The sequence below is a fragment of the Mus caroli genome, chromosome 16 (genome assembly GCF_900094665.2).
Source record: "Mus caroli chromosome 16, CAROLI_EIJ_v1.1, whole genome shotgun sequence".
In the NCBI taxonomy this organism is placed as follows: domain Eukaryota; kingdom Metazoa; phylum Chordata; class Mammalia; order Rodentia; family Muridae; genus Mus; species Mus caroli.
This window is the reverse complement of record NC_034585.1, coordinates 13,389,844-13,412,527: the sequence shown is the minus strand read 5'-3', so window position 1 is coordinate 13,412,527 and position 22,684 is coordinate 13,389,844. Positions and strand designations below refer to the sequence as shown.

The window sequence follows — 22,684 nt, the reverse complement described above, 5'->3', positions numbered from 1 at the left end:
CATGAAGCTTTCATAAGCCTGGGGTAGGTTTTCCCACGGTACAGGGGCAAGTCGCTTGTAAGAAATCCTAACAGTCTGACTGGTTTATTTGCTAGACTTGGTGGACTGCCACTCTGGTCTGCCACTGATGCTTTTTATCTGGCGTGAACATGCAATTCTTTCTCTCCGTGAAATGTCATGGAACAGATGGGCATGCCCCATGGACTGGTGAGACTGTGGACAATGGAGTCTCAACAGCAGCAGTGCTTGGCTCGGGCTGCTCCAGCCCAAGGACAGAAGTTGTGCAAATCTCTAAGACTGTAGCATGCCTTCTATGACTCAGCAGCCTTGCTCCCAGGACCCCATGTGCATATACACCTAAGTCTGCACGATGGGCTGCACATGGTTACCCTCCTGCCTTGTTTTCTGAATGGAAAGCAGAGAATACTGGTGACTATCTCACTGACTTGGGGACTGGACGGTGAGTGAAAGGCCATGCCATGTGTCTATAAGAAAGGGCGGAAGCTCTTTACGTGCTGATGAGGGGCAGTTCACCAGCAGAGAGGAATATGGCAAAAGCAAGGTTGGTGGAGGTGGTATAGGGATATCCCTTGATTAGACGCTTTCTCTCTCTGACCTAGGAGACAGTCCACACATGCTTGTGAGCTAAGAATCTGAGCACTGGTTATACCTTTGTTTGCTGATGACCTCAGACTCAAGAGGCCAGGAGACTTTAGGGTCCTGAGATCCTAGGGTGGCCTCTATGCTTTGAAGCTCCAGGCCCGAGGTTTCCAGATTCAGGGCAGAGTGGCTTCCTTGCTCACTCTCAGCCAGTGGCCATCCACTCTGCCTACTGCAGGATTCTTCAGGGTTGTGCGCAGGCCCTATAAGCTCAAGTCTGGGTTTGCCTGTTAGGGAACAAGGCCCCATTCTTGCCTGAAACTCTGGGCTCTGTCACTGTGGTCCACAGAACTCCCTGGAGTGCTCATGTGGGATCCCCTGCCCACTCTAATCAGGCAAAGGAACCCTCCTTGTAAAGGAGCACGGAGAGTCTTCTGTCCTTTCTAGTGTATACCACTAACACTGATAGGGGCCCGAGAATGTCTCAAGTCTGTACAGAGGGAGCTGCTTACCTGTCGCTCCGGTTTGTGCGGCTCCATCAGCTTCACTACCCGTCCTTGCTGTACCAGGATGACCTGGGAGTCTCCAAGCCAGGCAATATGCAGGGCTGCTCCCGAGATGAGCGCGCACACACCTGTGGTACCGCTCTGCAGTCGCTGCAGGGAGAGGAGAGCCGGGCGGGGCTGAGAGGGACTGAGGAGGAAGACGAGCCTACACAGAGGAACCCACAGCCCTACTTATGGATCAAGTAACGATTCAGACTATATGGAGAGAACATGTCCTACAGGACCCCTTCATACCTAACTTTGGAACTGGCAAGATGGTCTGTGGTGGCAGGAGGCAGACTAAGGATACTGGGAACTAGGTATGGAAGGGCAGGCACGGTGAGTCGGGGCTTCATGAGTATCCTAACTGAACACTGTAAACAAATGCATCGAGTGTTTGAATTGTACCTTAAAAAATATGTGTTAAAAAGAAACAAAAGGGCTGAAGGTATATAGTGGAAGAACACTTGTGTTAGCTATTCGAGGCCCTTAGGTTTGATCCCCAGGGCAAGTGAGAGAGAAAGAAACGAAAAACCTGTGTATCCCACTGAAGTCCTTTGGGCTTTGCTCACTCTCAGCCAGTGGCCATCTCCACTTTGCCTATAAATGTGGCAGGATTCTGCACTGGCCCCACAGACTCTGCCCCCAACTGCTGCTGGGAGGGCCCAGTGAGGCTGCTTTCAGTTCACAGGAGAGAGGCTCACTGTCTTTTTCATAAACAAGAACCTCACGTATACACATAACGCCAGTCCAAGAAGAGTTCCTACCTGGCTGAGCAATGGACACTGGGACAGTCTGTCAGTCATGCTTTGTATTTTGATGGAGTGACATCTGGGGCCTTGTGGATCCTCGTGAGACCACCACTCTGAGTAGACAAACTTTCAGCAACACAAATCCTTGCTTGCATAGGCACGTTAGACAGTCTGGAGCCCATGCCCCAAAAGCAGTGTCCTTCAACTACAGGGCCCAGGTCCTCCTGGCACTGGCTAGTGTGGGGAATTGCAGGCTGGTCTCCAGTCGAGCTGAGGTCTGAACCCTAATGGTCATAATTCACCTGCATGACACGGTAGGTGTTCCCTCATGCTCCTGGATACCAGCCTGCAATTCCCCACATTTCCCCCTCTCATTGCTTACTCGACTACTGACCATGCTTCTCTTGTGGGGGCTGTGGGAGGTGGTACCTTAGGCAAGGGCTGGAGTTCCAGGAGCGTGAGGGAACACCTACCGTGTCATGTAGGTGAATTATGACCATCGAGGTTCAGACGTCAGCTCGACTGGATACCAGCCTGCAATTCCCACAGGCTAGCTGGGGCTATTCTTACAGCTCAGACTAGCAAGGGTTATTCAGAGGATCCACTGTCTGTGTTTGCTGGGCCTTGGATTCCTGGGAACCCAGACTTGCCTCTCTGCCCTACCTCCTGCTCATGGAGCTGTAAGCGATCAATTCTTTTAAGTACTTGTCTGCCACTCTACCACCTTCAGCCAAAGGAAACAGCCTGTATCTTAATTCAGGGAGCCCTTCACTGGGTTTGCAGATTGTGGCTATGTCATGGAGGTCCAGCATGGTGGCCCTGGGGTGCTGTGGTTTGCAGGCCCCAAGGCTTCATGTACTGTAACTTAGTTCCCATCATGAAATATTAAGAAGGCAAAAGCATCAACTATTGTGTTAGGGAAGAGGGCTTTGCCAGGGTTAAGTACTAGGAGGCGACTGGGGCTGGATAAAGCCATGACTGGACAGCGTAGAGGGTAGATTTCCTCATGGCTATGTGAGAGGGAGGGAGACCAGAAAATACATATATACACACATACTTGTACACACACACACACACACACACACACACACACACACACACACACACTCTTTCCCTATTTCTTGCTCCAAACCACCATAGCATACTACCAGCAAGGCCATTATCAAGAAAGCCATTTGCCTTGCTTGTATGTCCAGAACTGTGTCAAAACAAGTCCCTATCTTTATAAAGCGATCCACCTTCAATGACCTTGTTATAGTAATGAAAAACAAGACTAATACAACAGACAAGCGTTGTGCTGCTTCCACTCAAATGAAAACTGAGCCCCAGACCTGAAGGAATGGAATAGTATGTCTGCCAGCTGTTCTCTCGAGACCCTTCCTTCCTGAAGCACCAACCCTTAGCTTTTCTTCCTCTGTGGAGAACAGACTCTGATGTTCAGCTACAGATGCCCAAACAGCACGTTCAACCCAACTGCCAGCTCTCACCTCTCGCTTGGCTTTCTGAAGAAACATCTCATCGGTGCGCCTGAAGGCTTCTTTGAGAGCTGCTGCAGGGTTTGTGAGTAGCTCTGGCTGGTGAGAAGCATTGGTGTGCACGTGGACAGAGGCATACCTTGCTGCATCCACGCCTCCATGACCATCAAACACAGCAAAGTAGGCACGGTGCACAGAGTCCTGGCGGGAGTACAGTGGGAATTAGACCCCCAGGCAGCTGCTTTCATCTGGGGAGGATGCTCTCCGGGAAGTAACTAGGATAACCCTATGGTTGCAAAGTTCGTCCACATAATTCATGTAGTGGACACCTAATCCCCACAGTATGTAAGGGAGACCTTTGGGAAGTAACTGTCATCAATTCACTTGGGGACGAATGGAGAAATAATTGTTCTCCTTGGGAAACTTTATCTACCTTGCTATATGATGGCCTGCAGTACTTTGGTGTTCTGTAGAGTTCCTCACCAGCATGAAGGCTCCCTTCAGATGCAGCCCCTTTACCTAAGGTCTCTCAGTCTCCAGGGCACTAAGAAATACATTTCTAATAAATGCCTCAGTCTCAGGTACCCTATTAAACAACAAAACAGACCCAAGGCAGGTAGGGTCTGGAGGAACCGACACAGCCCTTATCATCAGACAAGTCAAACTGGTTCAAGTACACAGGGCGACTTGAGAAAGGACAGCCCTTGGAGCCCCAATTCCACCAGCTTCTCCTGGATACTGCAGACATAACCTAAGGTAAGATGCATCAGGAGGTATCTGCTGTTGGAGGCTTAGCAATTCAAGTCCGAACCTAGCATCTAATCTCTTTATATAAAAACAGGCCAACTGTTGTCTTAGTTTAGTTTTTGGCTGTGGAAAAGCAATGTGCCTGGAAGCTTGGCCCAGAGGTGTAGGTGTTATGAGTTAGCCTCTCAGGCTCTCCAAGGGTGGTACTCTTTGAAGACTGCGTTGTACTCAGCCCTAAGACAGCAGCCTGTCAGTATTTCCCCAGGCTTAGCTTTGGTGGGCAGCTCTCGCAGCACTCATGGCTCCCCACCTTTGACACTCCACCCCTCCCCCCCAGCTCCCTACACCGCTTGTCCTGGGCTCTGCAGGTACCAACACTTACAGACAAGCCGAAGAGATGGTTGAAAGCAGGAAGGGACACGTGTCGGTCCTCCATCTTGCGTCGTGTGTTCCGGATGGCGTGGATGGAGACCAGCCACTGCCGCTGAGGGGCCTGGGCAGTCAACGGCACCTGCTTCTGCCACCGGCTACATACTTTCCAAAGGCAGTTAAAGAAGCTCCGTGCCAGGCCTTTGGCATCTAGTACTGATGGGCATGATGGAGAGTTGTTAACCAAAAAGTAAAGCCACGCAGTTTAGGCTTAGCTACTTTCCTACATACTCCTTTCCTGCCATGTCCCCAGGTTTTAAATGTCCCTCCCAGCAGCCTACACGGGGTCCACTAGTCAAGCACCTCACTTCCCAGGCACACTCAGCTCGGCACACCAACCTATGAAGTATGCAAGAAAGTCTGCTGCCAGCGACCAAAGTGTCTGGTAATTGTCCATTAATTAGAAATATGACAGGTCCAATGGCAGGGCAGTAAGTGAATTCTGGCCTGTTCTGACTTAAGCTGCTACTAGAAATAACTTTCACAACTAAACATACGACTATCCTCTAAGCCATGAACTGTACTCTTGGGCATGAATCCTACAAGAATGAGGGCTGTTCCCATAAGAACAGTGCATGGATCATACCAGCTACATCTGTAATATCCCAAATCTGTGATCTGTCCAGCTTCCAATCTATAAATGGCTCAGCAGTTAGCTGAGCCTTGGGTAAGGGTCCAGGAGAACTGAGTGAAGTGGCCAGGTCCATCTCCAGAGAATCACACCTAGTGGAAGACACTAACCCCAAGTGTCGGCCGTGTGATTCCAGTGATAGGCCTTTTTGAAACGATGAAAACTAGTCACTGTTGGGAGTTAAGGACTGGCTACAGCAGGGGAGGAGAGTTAGTGGCCTGTGGAAGGTAACATGTAGAATCCTTGCAATAAGGAAGCTGGCTTGTGTCTGACCATATTCAGATCTTGTATGTGACATACTGTTACAGTTTTCTATGATGTTCCTAGGAGGAAAACAGGGTCGTGTATATATAGTCGGGATATCTCTGTGTTATTTCTCATAATTCACCGCATACATACTTATTATTTCAAAACAATGTACATGTAAAAGGTAGAAAAAACTAGAACATCAATAACAAAAGTCCCACCCCAACTTCCCAACCCCAGGGCTCAAGTATCAAAGGCCACAGGAGAGGGACAAGGAGAACTGGGAGAAGTGGGCTTAGTCAGAAGTACGGCCATGGAAGAAACGGGAGGTGTGGAAGAGGCTGGAGGGAGGCATGGGAGGAAAGCAATGAGCAGGGAGAAGGGTAAGCCTAACAAGCCTCCTTGGGGGCAGGCCATCTAGTCTGCTGCAGCCATCATGTTGGGGACTATTAGCAGCAGCTGTGGGAGTGGAGGCTGAGGAGCTGGAGAACTGACTTTGTTAGGCCCAGCCTAGGGACCACAGCTCTAAATGGGACCCGAAGAACTCAAGTTTCCTGTGTCTAAGCCAATCTCTGACCACATTACTTCTTAGGTCTTTCATTTTCTCCTCTGTACACAGGTAGACTCCATGACTACCTGGAGAGCTGTTGTGGTCTCCTTGCTCCTGGAGACTGCTGGTATGGAGGGAACGTTGAGCAAGGCTGGGCCTCTAGGCCTGGGCTGTCTCTTTTTAGCCTTTGGTTACACTGCTATTTCCAGCAATAGGTTTAGACTTGAATTTTGCTCAAGAGGAAGAATGGGCAATTAAAAATGAAGATGGCAAGCCCTACGGTCATGCTCAGCCTCAGGCTCTTGGAGTCCTACCCTGATTTTCTGGCCAAGGGCTATAGTCTTGAGCCTTAGAAACTGCCTGGGAGTTCTATCTTCACAATCACAGGGAAGTGCTGGTAGGTGGGCATGCCTTAGTCACATTTCTGCCTGGGGCAATAAGCCTCAAAGAATGTGCTGAGACAGCTGGCAAGAACAGCGTGCAAACAACAGACTTGCCACAGTGTGCAAGGCTACAAGCCTAGGCTTGCATGGCAGCTCTGGGACAGGCAGGGAAGGCGGGGAAGGCACATCCTTTCTCCAGACGCCCGGGTGTAAGGCCTGGCTTGCCGGCTGCAATTCTCCTTCCCACCAGCAGGTGATACTGTCTCCTACCAGGAGGGGTAAGGATGGGCCCTGGCGGCAATTGCCGCCAGACTGGATTGTCTGCTGGCTTTATAGAGAACAATGGCCGCCTGTCTTTATGGATAGTTGTCTCCTAGGCAGGGGGCAAGGCCATGCTGGCTTGAAGGCTGGCAGGGAGCTGTGGAAGGGGCCAGAAATGGGGGGGGGGGGGAGGGAGGAGAGTGGCTGGTAGGCGCAAGTGCTAAGGCTGAAGTAGGTTTCTTTTTTCTCCTACAGTGTTCTTTGTCCTACACATGGCCTAAAGCTGGGCAAAGAGAGGCTCCCTCTACTGCCTGGAAACTCGGCCCAGATCCTGTGTGTGCATACCTGCAGCCACCACTTCCCTCCCAATACTTCTGGTACTGCAGCAAAATAGTAGGAAAGAGAGTCATGCAGAGTAAGAGCCTGCATTTTATAAACAAACTCTCTGTCAAGTGGTCTTGGGGCCTCTTGGCATTTGCTCCCCGTTCTGTTCCTGGGTTCCTTTGGCTTGGTGTACCACTGTAGGGCTCAACTCACTGATGGCTGTAGCCAGTGGACACGAAACGTTCATTTTTGCCACCTCATGATTGGGATCACTGACATCTAATGATCCCAACTAAGGTAAGTCAAGGCAGGGGACCTAGACAACAGTTGCCCCCTCCCTGGGGTGAATGTGCCACTCTGCTAAGGGCCTCGTGTTAGCCAAGGGGGACAGTGAGTACAGGTGAGGCTGGCTGTGTGGCTGTGAACCAACACCCTGCATTTCTCATGTGTAAGGCAGGACAGGCACCACTCATTTCTATGTGCTCTGAAGCACCATCAAGACAGCACAAAGGTGGGCCGCTGTCTCACTGGCAGGCTTTGACCCACATGCTGCTCAGTCCATTGCAGGTTTTCTATGCCACATCATGCTCTTGCTGAACTCCGACACTGCTGTCCTGATGGCACGCTGGCCTTTAGTGTCATTCCGAGTTTGTCATTTGTTAAACAATCCCAGAGCCATATGAGTGGAACTTACAGGTCACGAGGGCTTTTTCTTCCTCCTCCTCCTCTTCTTCCTCCTCTTGTTCAGGCAACCTCTTAAATTCAGAAAGGTCTGTCTGCAGCAGCTGGGAAATTGCCTCATGGGTCACAGCCGCAGCAAACGATGGGGGAGCGTTCCTAGGAAGAAGATGTGAGAGGCGGGGCTGGAGCAGCTCCTGGCATCCTCCACCTTGGAGATGGAGATGATGGCTCATACCTTCCTCTTGGTGTCATCACAAGCAGGTGATCTCTGTCTTCAGGGACCTGGAATGGATATTTACACAACACCAGGGGCATGCCATTTGCTGGGATGGGTTGGAAAGGTATCCTTGAAGCTTGGATCCCTGATGCTCAAGCTGGTGACCCCTGGGACCAGGGCATGTTAAGTGCTGAACTGTATCCCCCAATTTATATGCTGAGGTTACTGTCTCAGATGGGACCTCTTGTAAGTTGGTTCACTGTGGATAGCACTAGGAAAGATGAGATTATGGCTGGAGTAGGATGGATGCCTGCTTCAGTACGACTGGCTTGTGAAAGGTGTAAACACAGACATAGATACATGAGGGCAGCCATGTAGGTGCAGGACAGGGACGGAGGGGTGAACCTACAAACCGAGGAATGCACATGCTTATCTGAAGAGCACCAGGAGGGCTCAGCTTAAGGACACTTTCACCTCCATTTGGCATCTATCCTGTGAGAATGATGATGATCATTAAGGTGTCTGCTCTGTGTGCTTTGGGATGACAGCCCCAGGAAATGGTTCTTGGAGGGTGAACGTCCCAGTGACGTCTTCAGAAGACCCATAGTCTCTGAGCTGCTCTGTTTGTGGAGAAGGGGGCTATGGGTATCTAGGCAGTGGGCAGAAGGGACTCTGGTTTGTTTTTGAAGAGATATGTGACAGTGTCAGATTGAGTTCTTAGATCTCTTTGAGGATAGGCTGGATCGTGAATGCTGGTGACAATGGTCTAGAGAGGCCAGGCCAGGCCTAAGAGCTGGGCAGGGAACCTTGGTGTTAGAAAAGGACAGAGCAGAACAATGTTGGGAGCTGATCAAGAGTGAGAGTGGGGCAAGGGAAGGACAGAGACTCAAACTGGATTTGAGCAGTTGGATTGAGGGGGAGCATTAGCCCCACCACTGAGCCTAAGAGGAAGCCAGGTTCTGTTTCCACAGGCTCAGCAGAGCTCTGGAGACCTGGAGAGCTGTGAGAACATGGGAGGCAGGAGAAAGAGCCACAGGTGGAGTGAAGGCTGGGAGGCCCAGCTCCAGGAAGTGTAGGTCAAGTAGGGAATAGGAAGGTAAGGTTCCCACAGAGGGAAGGGAGACTGTTCTGGAGTCACAGAAGATAACTAAGAGCACAGAAGGGTGGGAAGAACTTTACCTCATGCTGACAGCAGTTGGGAGAGAAGAAATGTCAGACTCCTGTTGGGGCCTTGGGCAGGTAGCACTGAAAAACTGGACAAGTGACCAAATAAGAGAGGAGTCTGGGAGAAAGGCAAGTCTGCTGTAGCTAAGATAGGCAGTGATGACAGTGAGCTGATGACATATGTGTCTCTCCACAGGGCTCTGAACCTTAGGAATCCTGCTTAAAACTGATGCCCCAAGTCTCTGGGCAGACAGGGTCACTATTCTTGGGGCCTCAAATGCTTCTAGAATACATTTCAACCCTAGAGCCTGTCTTCATGTCTAGTGGGAGATCCTCAAAGCTAGACTATGTGCTCTTGTCCGGTGTGCCTGTTCAGAAGGGCTGAATTTTCATAGCTGGTTTCTTTAATTGTGTGTGGTAGCTCAGGCTGGCCTCAAACTTGTGAATCAACTCCTGACTGATTCCTGATTCATACGGAATTACAGTTGTGAATCAGTCTGCCTGGCTTTTATGTATCTCTCTTTCTCTTCCTGTGTATGTGTGTAAATGTGTGTGTGCATGTATAAATATGCAAGTGTGCATGTATGCGTGCATGTGCGCATGGACACATTTGAGAACAGAGGAAGATATTAGATGCCCTGCTCTATTGCTCTATGGCTCTCTACTGGATTCCCTTGAGACAGGGTCACTCAGTTAACCTACAAGCTTGTCATTTGGGCTAAGCTGGCTGGCCACTGAGCTCCTGGGATTTGCCTGTCTCTATCCCCTAATATCAGGGTTATAGGCACATGCAGACATTGTCCAGCTTTTATAGGGATTACTGAATTTAGGTTCTCATGCTTGCACAACAAACACTCTTATCCATTGAACCATCCATCTCCCTAGCCCCCTAACCTTCTTTTAAACAAACAAACAAACAAACAAACAAACAAACAAACAAACAATGTCTCATGTTACCCAGGCTGGCCTCAAGCTTGCTATGTAGCCAAAGCTGACCCTGAACTTTTAATTTTCCTACCTCTGCCTATTGAGGCAGCGTGCTAAAGGTTGCAGTCACACACCACCATGCTAGGCTAACAACTTCAGCTTTAATGAGAACAATGACCTTCTAAGAGTTGATGAGTTTCATTCTAAGGGGACTGGCCATCTACTGATGGCCTTTGGTTTTAGAGAACTGGGAACTGACCACAAAGACTCCTGCAGGCAAGTCTGTCACTTGTCACAGCTTTCTTTTTACTTTTTGAGCCACCCAGGCTGGCCTTCCATTTACCCTGGATCCCAGGCAGGCCAGAGCCTTCAATCCTCTGGCATCAACCTCTTGAGTAGTTGAGTAGTAGGCTCTGTTACTGACAGTCTGTGGAACTGTACAATTGGCTGAATTTTTCAAAAGAGTGACTTATGGAGAGGCCTCTCGAAGAGGCTCTGAAAACAACCAGCTGAAATGGGGTGCAGCTCGGCGGTAAAGCACTTGCCTAGCTTGCTGAGACGCCCTGGGTTACATCTCTAGCACACCCTTGCCATACCCCCAGTCCCAAATAAAGAAGAATACATTGTAAGCCAAGAACAAGTTCCCCACTTTGCGGCATTTCCTGCCAGGCACTGGGTTTTCCGGTTAGGGGCAGGGAAAGGGTACCTGCTCACTTGTGCAGATGAGGTCATGCTTAAGCTTTTTGCCCACTGGCTGCTTCTGCTGTTGGGAACAGGGAGGTGGTTTCCCCCTACAGAGACACAGACAATGCCTGGCCTCCAGCCACCAGCATTTCCTTCCTGGACCTTATTGTAGGAACCCACCCACGGATGTGTCTGGAGGCCCTCAGTCCTGTCACCACACTAAAAATGTCAGTCCTGATCCTGGTTGTGGGCGTGGCTAGAGGATGCTGGCCTCAGGAAGCCCTCAAGGGTTGCTAGGTGTTTACACTATAACAAGAGATGAAGCCATATCTAGATCATTACAATGTTAAGTTTTATATTTTGCTCAGGGACCTAGAGATGTACCAATGAAATTGCAATAAATGGAGAAGAAAGGAAAAGGAGTGTGCAGATCCCAGGGGCCAGACTTGTAGATAGCTTCAGAGGAAACACCAGTGAACGTCTGAAAAAAGAGCCAGTGGATCAGTGTAATAGAAGCCTTTTACACCCACAACTCTAGATGGGCTGTGGGGACAAGAGCCAAGCATGAGAGTCTGTGAGGCACAAAATGACTGTGCATGTATGTGTGTGCACACATGTATGTGCACATGGCTGAATGTGAATGCCTGGGAACTGTTGCATATGATGCAGATTATCTATGAGGCTCATACCACAAGTAATGGTGACATATACCCATGTTCACATATAGGAGAAAATGCTAGAACAAAATCCATTTGGACAGTTGAAAAATACATTCAGTATAATATTATATTAATTTTTCCCCCCAAGACAGGGTTTCTCTGTGTAGCCCTGGCTGTTCTGGAACTCACTCTGTAAACCTAGCTGGTCTCAAACTCAGAGATAGTCTTGCCTCTGCCTCTCAAATGCTGGGATTAAGGTATGTACCACCACGCTGGGTCTTGTACTGATTTTTTTTGTCTTTTTGCTTTGTTTTGTCTTTTGAGGCAGGGTTTCTCTTTGTATCCCTGGCTGTTCTAGAATCTACACTGTACAGCAGGCTGGCTTAGAACCCAGAGATCCGCCTGCCTCTGCTTCTTGAATGCTGGGATTAAAGGCATATACCATGGGCTTGTACATTTTTATGGTACACTTATGGTTTGTTTAGTGGATAAACATAAGCAGGTCCCTGGGGTTCTGGGCCATCCCATCCATTTTCTTTGCTTTTTTAGTTGAAAGTAAATTTTTATGCAATATTCTGACCATGGTTTCCCCTTCCCAATCTCCTCCCGATTCATTCAATCCCACTGCCTTCTTTCTATCTCTTTAGAAAACAAGCAGGCAAATAAAAACAAAATAAAACAACACCTAAAGATGAAAAATGCCCACACAAAGCAATATGAGACAAAAACCAAACCAAACCAAACCAAACCAAACCAAACCAAACCAAACCACCTTTAAAAACACCACTGTGTTAGACTTCTATAGTTGGGCTTGGGGTCCACCCTTAAGTACAGTTTATATACTCAGAGAGACTCCATCAGAGAAAATAATTTTTCCTTTGCAAGTGGTTGTCAATTAAGATAGCTTCTTGGTTAGGGATCGGGGTCTGTGTCCACTTCCCCGTCTCAGTCCTGGGACCTTGTCTGGCTTGAACCTGTGTAGACTCTGCGTATGCTGCCACAGTCTCTGTGAGTTCATGTGTGCCCAGTCCTGCTGTGGAAGACAGCTTCCCTGGTGTTATCCATCCCCTCTGGCGTTTAGAACCTTTTGGCCCACCCAGTGTTGAACACAGGCTTTTGCCCATCATTGACCATGCATGTGTACCCCAAAGGTCCTGGTCCTTCCTTTATCACATGCAACTCCATGGATCTGGGGCTCAGCATTCCACCCTCATCCCTGCGAGTAAACAGCATACCTGCTCAGCCCAGCTCTGGGCAGGCTATCTGCTCTTGCTAACAGCTGTCAATGCCTTACACCCCACCTCCCACTTCACTGCTATAGAGCAACAGCAACTCTTCCCATCCAGGTCTCCCCAGGAAAGTCCTTCCTCTGTACCACCTATACCTGGGAACCTATGCCATAGCTAAGAAGCCCTGCAATGCCCCAGGCCTTAGGGACTTATTCCTAGCCTAGGCCATGTGTCCTTGCCATCCCAGGAGGCACCTTTCCCTGTCAGCCTTTTCTCTTCCATTTCAGCCCTCTGGGCTTGGTTTTCTTTCTACACGCCTAGGCCCTGCAGGTAGCGATGTCCTTTGACACAGATGTGTTAGATCCAGTGGCTGCTTTCTCCTGCTCTGTCTCCTCTTAGGAAAGCAGAATTTAGGAGCTTCTGACCATGAAATAGCCAGTTTTTTTCCCACCCTGAGGACAAGTTACTTTATACCACCTGTATCGAAAATATTTTCCTCAAATCAACTAGCAACATCCTATTCATAACACTATCACTGAGCAATGCCCCTGGGCCTGTGGGGTCCAGGGTAGATAGACTTGGCTCTGAAGCAGACTGCCTGTGAATTGTTTACTGTGCTAGGATCCTAGCAACTGTTGCTGGGTGAGAGATGGAGTTGACAGACACCAAGGGGGCAAAGAAAGCACACATTCAGGTGACACTGGGGGGGTGATATGCTAAGGCTGGTGTGGTTCTAGCAGTGGGGTATCTGCAGAAGAGTCAGGAAGAATGGTGAGACTAAGAATCACGGGCTTATTCCCTTAGTGAATGGCCAGGTTTGTACAGAAGAACCTGAAAGCCCTATGGCTTCCATGAGCTGCCCCTACCCCTTTGACTGACAGCAGCTTGAGTGGAGAAGGCAGAGATCAGAGACAGATCTGTCCTCCACTGTCTTTCTTTGCACAAAACTTCTAGACTGGATGAAAAATAAGTCACAAGACCCAGGACATCTCTTCTGAAAAGATCAGCCTAGGAGAGAGGCTTTTCAGACCTCCTTTTCTTCTTTTCCACAGAGTGCAGGGTGGGATGCTCAGACTTCTGGCTGAGCATCTAGATTGGGCTCAACTGACTGTGTACCCCTTAAACAAAAGACATGGAGAGCCAGTCCCCGACTCTGGGATTGCAGTTTTTATAAATGCAGTTACAGTAAAGCGTAAGTAACTCTGTGGAAGGATGGCCCCTAGCCTGTATCTACTATGACTACCATCCTCCTTCAAGGAAGGAGATCAAAAAGAAAAAAAAAATAGCTCAATCAGCAAATCACATTTTCCCCCTGAGCATGAAGACATGAGTTTACATCCCCCAAAGCCACGTAAAAATCTGAGTGCAAGGGTGTACTCTCTGCAGTCCCAACAATGGTGAGATGGGGGGCAGCAACATGGGTAGCCCTAGAAAGTCAAGGGACGACTAGCTCGGTTTACACAGTGAAGACCCACAGGCTAATGGGGGACAGTTTTAAACAAAATGTGAACTGATACCCCAGATTCTCCTCTGGTCTCTGTGTGAACGCTGTACATACAAAGTAAACAGGAAGCAAGGATGCACACACAGGGAGAACACTCACCAGAGATGTGAGTTGGAAAGCCAAGCAACACTAAGCAGTTACCACCAGAGACAGGCCTAGAATAGCAGCCCCCATGGCCTTGATTTTGGATTTCTGGCCCTTAGATCTGTCAAAGGATAAACGTGTGTCTCAGCTGCCCAGACTGCAATATTTTGTTACATGGCCACAGGACATCTCCACAAGAGCATCCTTATCGCAGTTACACTTTCTGTTACTGCAATTACTTTTAAACAATGGGTTGGAAACACTTCATTGAAACTGTATGGGCTAGATAGATGGCTGGCTCAGTGGTTAAGAGCCCTTGCTGTTCTTCTAAAAGGACCTGGGTTCTGTACCCAGCACCTACAGGGTGGCTTACAACTAGGGGTAGGCAGGCAAGTGGTACGCATTATTCAGGCAGAAAACTCATGCACATACAGTGAAATAAGTAAAAGAAAAAAAGTCCAACTGCAGAAGTAAGTAAATACCTTTAGAACTGTACACTACTCTGAGACTCTGAGTAGCATGACGGAAACGTAGCCATGTGCCTGTCTTATGGGGACAGTAGTCATGTCTGTCCAATGCACCTGTCCACCAGTCAGTTAGCAGCTGTCTTAGTACCACAGTGTCCAAAAGACCCTTATTTTATTTAGTAATAGCCACAAAGCACAGGAATAGGATGTTGCATTCAGACGGTGAAGAGAGAGCATAAAGTATTCCCTTTAAATGAGATGGTAGAAGTTCTCAACCTAATAAGGAAAGGAAACAAAAATACCCCCCGCCCAAACGAGTCTTCTATCTGTAAAACAGAAAGACAAAGTGGCAAGGTCTAGTGTTGCTGAGCATTTACTCAGGAAGAGACGGCACTGGATGACAGGGCCCATCACTCTCTGAACTTTCGTATAGATAAGGGGTGACCACGCCCCTCTCCTGAGACTTAGGTAGGCTCGAGGTCAGCACCTGGTGGGCAGTGCTGCATCCTGTCCTGTCCATCAAGCTCTTCTCTTTTGAGGCAGCCCATGCCTACCTGTTGCCCAGGAAGCCCATTGCCAGCTCAATCAGCTCAGCCTCCACCTCTTCCTGGCTCAGGACTGTCCCTGGGACCTTCCATGGCAAAGGGCTCTCCAGGCTCAGTGGGGCTGGGAAGTCTTGGAGGATTGCGTCCAGGAAGCCTGGGATCTCGCTGTCACAGGCCATCTGGCTGCTGTTCTGTGCGGCTCCAGAGGCCATGCCCAGTGCATTCCGGGGGTTTGCAGCTAGGCTGGGGTAAGATGGTCTCCAGTTAAGTCTTCACCCTGGGGAAAAATGTCAGAGTTAGCAATATCACAGGGTGACAGCTGTATGACATGGAGTACATGTGTCCTGCCTTGCTTGTCTCTTTAATCAGCAAAATGAGGCAGGTACCTCAATAAGTCCTGGACCTCACAGTTCAGAGACCATACTTAATGGAGTGGTAATCCCATTTAGAAACAGACATGCGTTCAAGTGTAGACACATGCGTGCTCAGGAAAAGTCTCAGGAGTGGTATCAGAAGTGGGCCACGAAGACATCTCATAGAAGTGACAGAGGGAATGCATATTTCCTGCAGAGTGCCAGGTTATGACCAGAAACAGGCAGGACAGGGACACCAGGATCAGGTCATTAAGGTAGGTAACAGGGTTTAACCAGATTGCCAATAACTGACCAGCTGGTAGAAAGAAGTGTGTGTGTGTATACACAAACACACACATATGTATGTATATATGTATGTATGTATGTATGTATGTTTGTATATATCTCTATATCTCCAGGCTATAGAGATGGTGGAGAAAAGAAGAGCCAATACACAGCCCTTTCTGCCTTTCTTTTATGACCTCCTGTGATGTGCTTTGGTTTCCTTCTCCCCTTGTTTTCTCTGTTGCCGTAAAGCTCCACTTCCCACTACGCTTGGGCAGAAAACCTTCCTGCCAGTCTCTACTCACACAGGCCTGTCTGAAACTGGTGCTTCTTGGCAGGGGAACTCCAAGCCTAGTGCGGCTGCACACTCACTTTAGCCCTTCACTGATGTGGCACCTCTGAGGGCTCTGCTTAATATCCTGGCGCAGGAAATTCCATTAGGAAAGAGCCCAGTGTTTTTACCCTCAGAGGAAACACATGGCACTCTTTAAGGTGATACAATGGAGTGGATATAAGATTCTGAGTACCCCAAGCGCTAGGCAGGAGAAGCTGGAGAGCAGCTTCCGAGTCCAACTCCCTCGGAGGCCTTTCAGATTCTAACTACTAAATGAACCAGGCAGAAAGAAAGGCGAGACTTCTAGAACCTCAGTCTTAGAACAACCACAGATGGTGCCTCCCAACTTTGCCAGAAGCAGGGGCTGAGATGTGAGGCAGACAGACAGACAGATGAGGAAATCCTGAAGAACTAATGGGAGCAAAGACTACTGTCACTTACGGTCACTAGCGTCTAACAAGTGAAATAGAGTAGAAGTCAGAAGGGATGGAGATGCCTCTCGCTTGCTCGGCAAGCACAAAGCCCCGGGTTCGGCACCATATAAACTGGGTATGGTAGTGCACACCTGCGATTCTGCACAGAAGAGGTAGGGGCATGAGAATTAGAACTTCAAGACCAGCCTGGGCTACATACAGAGTCATGGGCCAACCTGAAACACATGAGACTCTGTTTCAAATAATACAAAACTAAAACAAAACACAAAGAGAAAAGTAGATGAGGGAAGGGCTCATGTATTCATGTTACACAGTAGTATTCAGGGTGTAAAAGGAAAGGCATGGTGTGACAGGAGTACTGTCAACTTGATAGGCCCTACAATTACTGAAGGGACAAGCCATGGCTGTGAGGGATTCTCTGGGTTACGTTAACTGAAGTGGGAAGGCCAACTGTGGGTGGCACCATCCTGTCAGCTGGGGACCCATACTAAATAATGGAAGTGTACTAGCTGAGCCCAGCATCCATTTCAGGTTTCTTGACTATGGACACAACATGCCCAGCTCCCTTCCCAAGATTATACTGAGACCATGGCCTGTAGTCCTTGAAACCAAAAACCAAAATAAACCCTTCTTTCCTTAAATTGCTTTGGTTGTGTTTTGTTTTTTGTTTGTTTGTTTTTGAGATAGGCTTTCTCTGTGTAGCCCTGGCTGTCCTGAAACTAACTCTGTAGACCAGAATGGTCTGGCACTCACAGAAATCCACCAGCTTCTGCATCCCAATGCTGGGATTAAAGTCTGGGCTGCTATTGCTGGTTTGTCAAGTGTTCTGTTTTGTAACAAGAAAAGTAATTGATACAAATGTTAAGCAAACAAAACATAACACCTCTCTTTCTTTCAAAGGCTGGAATCAAAAGCTAATTTATTTTAAAAAGATACACACAAAGGAGCCATAGCCTAATGCTGGCATCTGCCTATAATCCCAGCAGGAAGTGTAGGCAAGAGGGTTGCCACAAGTTTGAGGGCCCTCTGCTCTACATGGCCATTGCCAAGTTAGACCCAGCTACAGATAGAGACACTGTGTCAAAAACCCACACAGCCTCCAACATTGGACAGAGTGAGGGATGCAACACAGGCAGGGTCTACAGTAGCCAGCCTGAGCTTCATCCAGCAGGGTAATAAGGCACAACAACTCAGTTTAAGGGACTGAGAGGTGACAGGCTATCTGCTGCTCTTGCAAACAGAGGGAATTGGAGACGAGAGAGCAGAAGAAGAAAGAGGCGAATGAGGAAGAGGACCACAAGCGCCTCATGTTCAACCTTCCCGTCCTTTGTGTGTGTGGAGTCAGTCCCACCACGGTCTCCTCTCCGGGCCAGTCTTGGAGGTGAAGGGTTACCTTTTCCCAGTGTTCTTTTTTTATTTCTCTGGGCCAGCTTTGTAAACAAACAAACAAAAATATAGATATAGTACTTCTTATTGAAGGTTATGTTGCTGGAGTTAAAATTCATTGTTTACACTCACATTTAATTGCAAGTTAATAGAATGTAGCCTGGGTTACAAAGACCAAGCAGGTAAAAAGATAGAGTGTAATTAAAGCAAAGAAGGAAAGAGCAGAATGGGAACCAGGCAGATGCAGTCTACCCAACGGTAAGATTGAAAAGAAAAGAGTGAGCCCTAGAGAGTTTGTACACAGGCAGAGCTGCAGAGCAAGAGTCAGAGGTGGCATTAATTACTGAGAGGACCAGGCCAACTGTCACACCATACCCTACCCACCAACTGCTCTAGCTCCTTGGTATTCAGGAACAGAAGTGTGACTATTGTGAAGTTGTTCCCAGGAAACTGACGAGCATTCGGATATTTGTACCATGCAATTCTACAGGCCCCAGAGGTACCAAAACCTTCAGCAGTGTTAAACGGGCTGACGTGAAGTTATAACTGAGACCACAGCGAGAGTAGAGCATGCTCACCCCAGAGTACACAGCAGCCCCAACCAGCAAATCCCTGCCCACAACATCACCCTACCTGGTACTCTCTCTGCCAGATGTTTTAGAAAGCAGGTGGCTCTTGCTAACCTTTGCCCTTGGGCTACTTCCTGGATTTGGATCCCTTCCCCACAGTCTACCTGTCTTCCTTGGAGGCTGGACTCATCTTGGCTCTGCAGCACTAAAAATCCTTTAATGTTCCTGGCTATACTGCTCTTACTGCCCTGTGCCCGTGCTCCAGGCTCAGGACCTGTGACGGGCCCCAAGGCCATCTGCATGATGCATGCTGAGTGGGCCTGGGTGCCAAGCACAGCACAGCACAGCACAGCACAGCACAGCACAGCACGCTCTCGTGCAAAGCTCTGCTTGCATCTGCTGGCTCACAGGGCCTGGATGGACTGTCTACTTGCACCAGAAAGGCAGTGTACTCAGAGAAATTCTGTCTGCTGCGGCCACTCAGACTCATTTCACATTGTGTGGTTTGGGCCACATGAAGAACCAGGTCATAGCTTTCCTTCTTTGGGGTCCAGCTGAGGCAAAGAAAAAGAGTGATATTCAAAAAAAAAAAAAAAAAAAAAAGAGTGATATTCTTCCCCATTTACCTTTTTTCCAATAAGCCCCTAAATCTGATGCATGCCTCTCTAAGGGAACAAAACAACCTTGCTCTGAAGCCCAGAACCTGGAGAAAAAGGATCTGACGGGGGCAGAAGGAACCGGTGAAGGGCATGGCCCCATTAGGACTGCTGGAGGGTGGTAGCTGGCTGGCTAGTAGTCAGATGGACAACAGAGTCTGGGGAGAAGCAGGGGCGGGCAGAGTGCTGGGCCTGGGTGGAGGGAGCTGTTTGATTTCAACAGAATCCACAGTTGCAAAGGACTCAGAAAGAGAGGGCCATGTGCATGAGTGTGTGTAAGTCAGTAAGCAGGGCTGCACTGCTTTGATTGGTTTGGCCAGACTGACACGTGGCAGGGCCCTCCCGGTTCTGGCATGTGTGCCTCTCTGTACATATGAGCTAGCAGGTGCTCCTCAGACTCTGAACTTAGGGTCTTTGTGTCTCCTCCTTGCCGGTATTGGGATCACAGGTGTGCACCACATCTGGTGTATGTGGTGCTGGCATTGCATGCTAGGCAAGCAGTCTATCAAGAGAGCTTTACCCCAACCCCCTCTCCCCCCAGAACTCTTATTTCTCTATTTGTAACTAGCTGCTAGGGATAGTCTGGTATAAATCCTTCTAGATCTTAACCAATATCTTACTACATACATGGAAAAGATTTTTATTTATATTTATAAATGCTTATTATAAATATTATAGCAAAATATACATTAAAAACTATCACTTTAGTCTGGCATGGTGGTTCATGCCTACAATCCTACCACTTGGGAAACCGAAGGAGCCTTGACATCAGTTTGGTGCCAGTCTGGGCTACTGAGTAAAACCTTGTCTCAAAAAAACAAAACAAAACAAAACAAAAAAACAAAAAACCAAACCAAAACCAAACCAAGCAAAAACTAAAACACCCTCCCCCAAAACAAACAAAATCCAAAGGGTTTGGATGGGTAGCTCAGCTGGTAGATACTTGCCTTGAAGGCACAGGCCATGGGTTCCTCGATAAAACTGGACATGGTGGTGAACACCTGCAATTCCAGTGCTTGGAAGATAGAGCCAAATGGAGATAGATTACAAATTCAAGTTCAATCTTAGCTATATTATGAGTTGGAGGCCAGCCTGGGCTCCATGAGACCCTGTCTCAAAACAAAACAAAAATGCCAAAACACACTTTAAGACTATTTTTCTTTCTACTGGTGCTGGAAATTCAACCTACAGAACATATGCACGCTGAACATGGATGGACCCCACCCCAGCCATGTCTTACGCCCCCCCTCCCAACTATCTTTCATGGGCTGTTCTGTGCAGCCATATTATTGTGCAGCCATTTTTCTTTTGAAAGGGATCCTAAGCTCCAGGTGGCCAGTGTCCTGGCCGTTTGTGCTCAGCAGGCCTGCATGGCCACTAGAGTGAGGTAAGCAGCCTGAGGTCTGGGGCGATCACACAGGAAATGAAAACTCTCCCTCAGTACACTGGGTAGCAAAAGACAGTCTTCAAGACAAGACTGGCTTCAGGCAACATCACAGAGGAATTCTGCAAATTAATCTGTTGTGGGAGGTTAACAGTTATTAGAACAATTGTTTTGTTTATGTCTCAGAACTGTGTGGGAAAACATGCCATCAGGTCATACTGCAGTTGAAAAAAGAAAAACAGGCGGTAGGAGGAAAGTGTTACTCTAAGGTCACAAATATTAGTTGCCACCAAAGCAGGACTCAGTTGAGGAATCTGGTGCCCAGTGACTTGGCCACTTCCATCTCAGTTTGCCGCTGAGTAAAAGTAAAATTTGACGATGAGAGGAATATGAACTCTGAGACCATGAGGTAGAGGCGGGCTCTCGTTCAGTTCCTCAGGTGGGAACTGTTCACAGGGCTGTCCCAGGGCACATTGTGAACACATCTGTTAATCAAAGGGCCTCGAAATAGAAGGCCTTGGTAGGGCAGACCACTGCCTTCCACTGGGCCTCACTAGAAGTTAGTCTGCAGAAATCCTTACAATTCCTTTTCTCCTCATTATACGGAGAGCTTAGGGGCTGGCCTAAGACCACACAACTGCAATGGTGAAGCCCCAGGCTCTCAGGACTGAGGCTCTACTGCAATCTAGCCCAATGGCTTCAGCCTGTGCCTCGAAACCAGGTGGTAAGTAAAACACTAGCTTTAAATACACACAGGGACGCCACTGGGCTGGGCATTCAGGTTGAAAATGTGGTCCCAGACCGGGTCTTCACTGGTAGGGCTGAGGGTAGGGCCGTGGGCCTAGCCCTCATGTTTTGGAAGATAAGAGGGGAATGATCCTTGAAAACAGGATTGTCACTCCTTGGTACTGTTTTGCCTCACAGCTCCCAGCCTCCTCCTGGACCTCGGTTCAGACACAGCCCTATGGGAGGGGGTGGGGGGGGTGTCAATGGATTCCCAGTTCCGTGCCTTTAGTTTCCGATGCCTTGCCACCAGGGCCGGGCAGCGGCTTGCTCAGATTTTTTGCTCACAGTTATCCCCCAAAGTCCCATGGGCTCAGGCACCCGAAACCGGTCTTGGCCTTAGTGCTTTCTCACCTCTCATTTCGTCCTCAGTCTCATTTCACTTTCGTGCATCTCAGGCCCCCACATGACCCCCACCCTAGTCCGAGTCTTCCACCCTCACCCTCGCTCTTCATCCCTAGCACCCCGCGGGCCTCACCTGCCAGCCTGCCGCAGTGCTCCCCACGAGCTGTTCTGGGCAGCCCCGCCTACTTCCCGTCCTAGGCGCCGCAGGCTCTGCGCAAGCGCAGTCGGGCCTCGGGCGCACCTCTGCTGCCTCCTGCTGGTCCCTTTGCTCTCTTGTTTCAGGGAAGACAAGAGCCCCATTCGCCAGTGCGTTGCTACACTTCTCCAGCCTTGGCTGGGCAGAAAGCAGTCCTTGCTTCACAATGCTCAGTCATTGCTTCACAACGTGTGTGGTGATCAGTCTCAGGGCAGTGATGCGGCTTCATACTGCTCAGGACTGGCCACCCATCAGAGACTTTAGAAAATATTTTCCCCACTTAACCACAGGCCCCAGGGGCTTTGTGGTTAGGGTCCCAGGCCCTTTGTGCTCAGCAGGACTGCATGGCCACTGAGAATTCGTTGAGCAGCTTGAGCCCTGGGGCTATAAAGCAGGAAATGAGAACTTTTCTTAGTACACTGGGTAGCAAAGGCAGTCTTAAAGACAAGGTTGGCTCCAGGTTGTCACCTGGCTTTTAAAACAATTGTTTGTTCGGCCATGGCAGTGCACGCCTTTAATCCCAGCACTTGGGAGGCAGAGGCAGAGGGATTTCTGAATTTGAGGCCAGCCTGGTCTAGAAAGTGAGTTCCAGGACAGCCAAGGATACACAGAGAAACCCTGTCTTGAAAAACCAAAAACAACAACAACAACAACAACAACAACAAAAAAAAAACAAAAAACAACAACAACAACAAAAAACAAACCAAAAAAACCAAAAACTAAAAACAAACAAAAAACCCCAATTGTTTGTTTTGTTTATGTCTCAGAACTGTGCTGACAAGCACATGCCATCAGACCCCATTGACTTAGGAACACTGATTAGAAGGTTTCAGGGAACCCATGAGCCTGGGGAAC

The 22,684-nt window shown here is 48.7% G+C and overlaps 1 protein-coding gene across 2 annotated transcripts in view; it reads right to left on the bottom strand.

The window, feature by feature from the left end:
• Ppm1f (protein phosphatase, Mg2+/Mn2+ dependent 1F) overlaps positions 1–21,922 on the bottom strand; it is a 30,383-nt gene extending 8,461 nt beyond the window's left edge. The window contains exons 1-6 of one of the 2 annotated variants that reach the window (XM_021185224.1): positions 21,767–21,922; positions 15,114–15,381; positions 7,638–7,780; positions 4,502–4,704; positions 3,385–3,573; positions 1,113–1,256 (exon numbers count right to left, since the gene is read on the bottom strand). In XM_021185224.1, the coding sequence (XP_021040883.1) occupies positions 1,113–1,256; positions 3,385–3,573; positions 4,502–4,704; positions 7,638–7,780; positions 15,114–15,316 (882 nt within the window). In that variant the 5' untranslated portion in view covers positions 15,317–15,381; positions 21,767–21,922. Of the gene's footprint in view, positions 1–1,112; positions 1,257–3,384; positions 3,574–4,501; positions 4,705–7,637; positions 7,781–15,113; positions 15,382–20,068; positions 20,139–21,766 lie in introns of those variants that run through there. The other variant, XM_029470315.1, reaches the window with a different exon arrangement.
• Between the last annotated feature and the right edge of the window lie 762 nt (positions 21,923–22,684).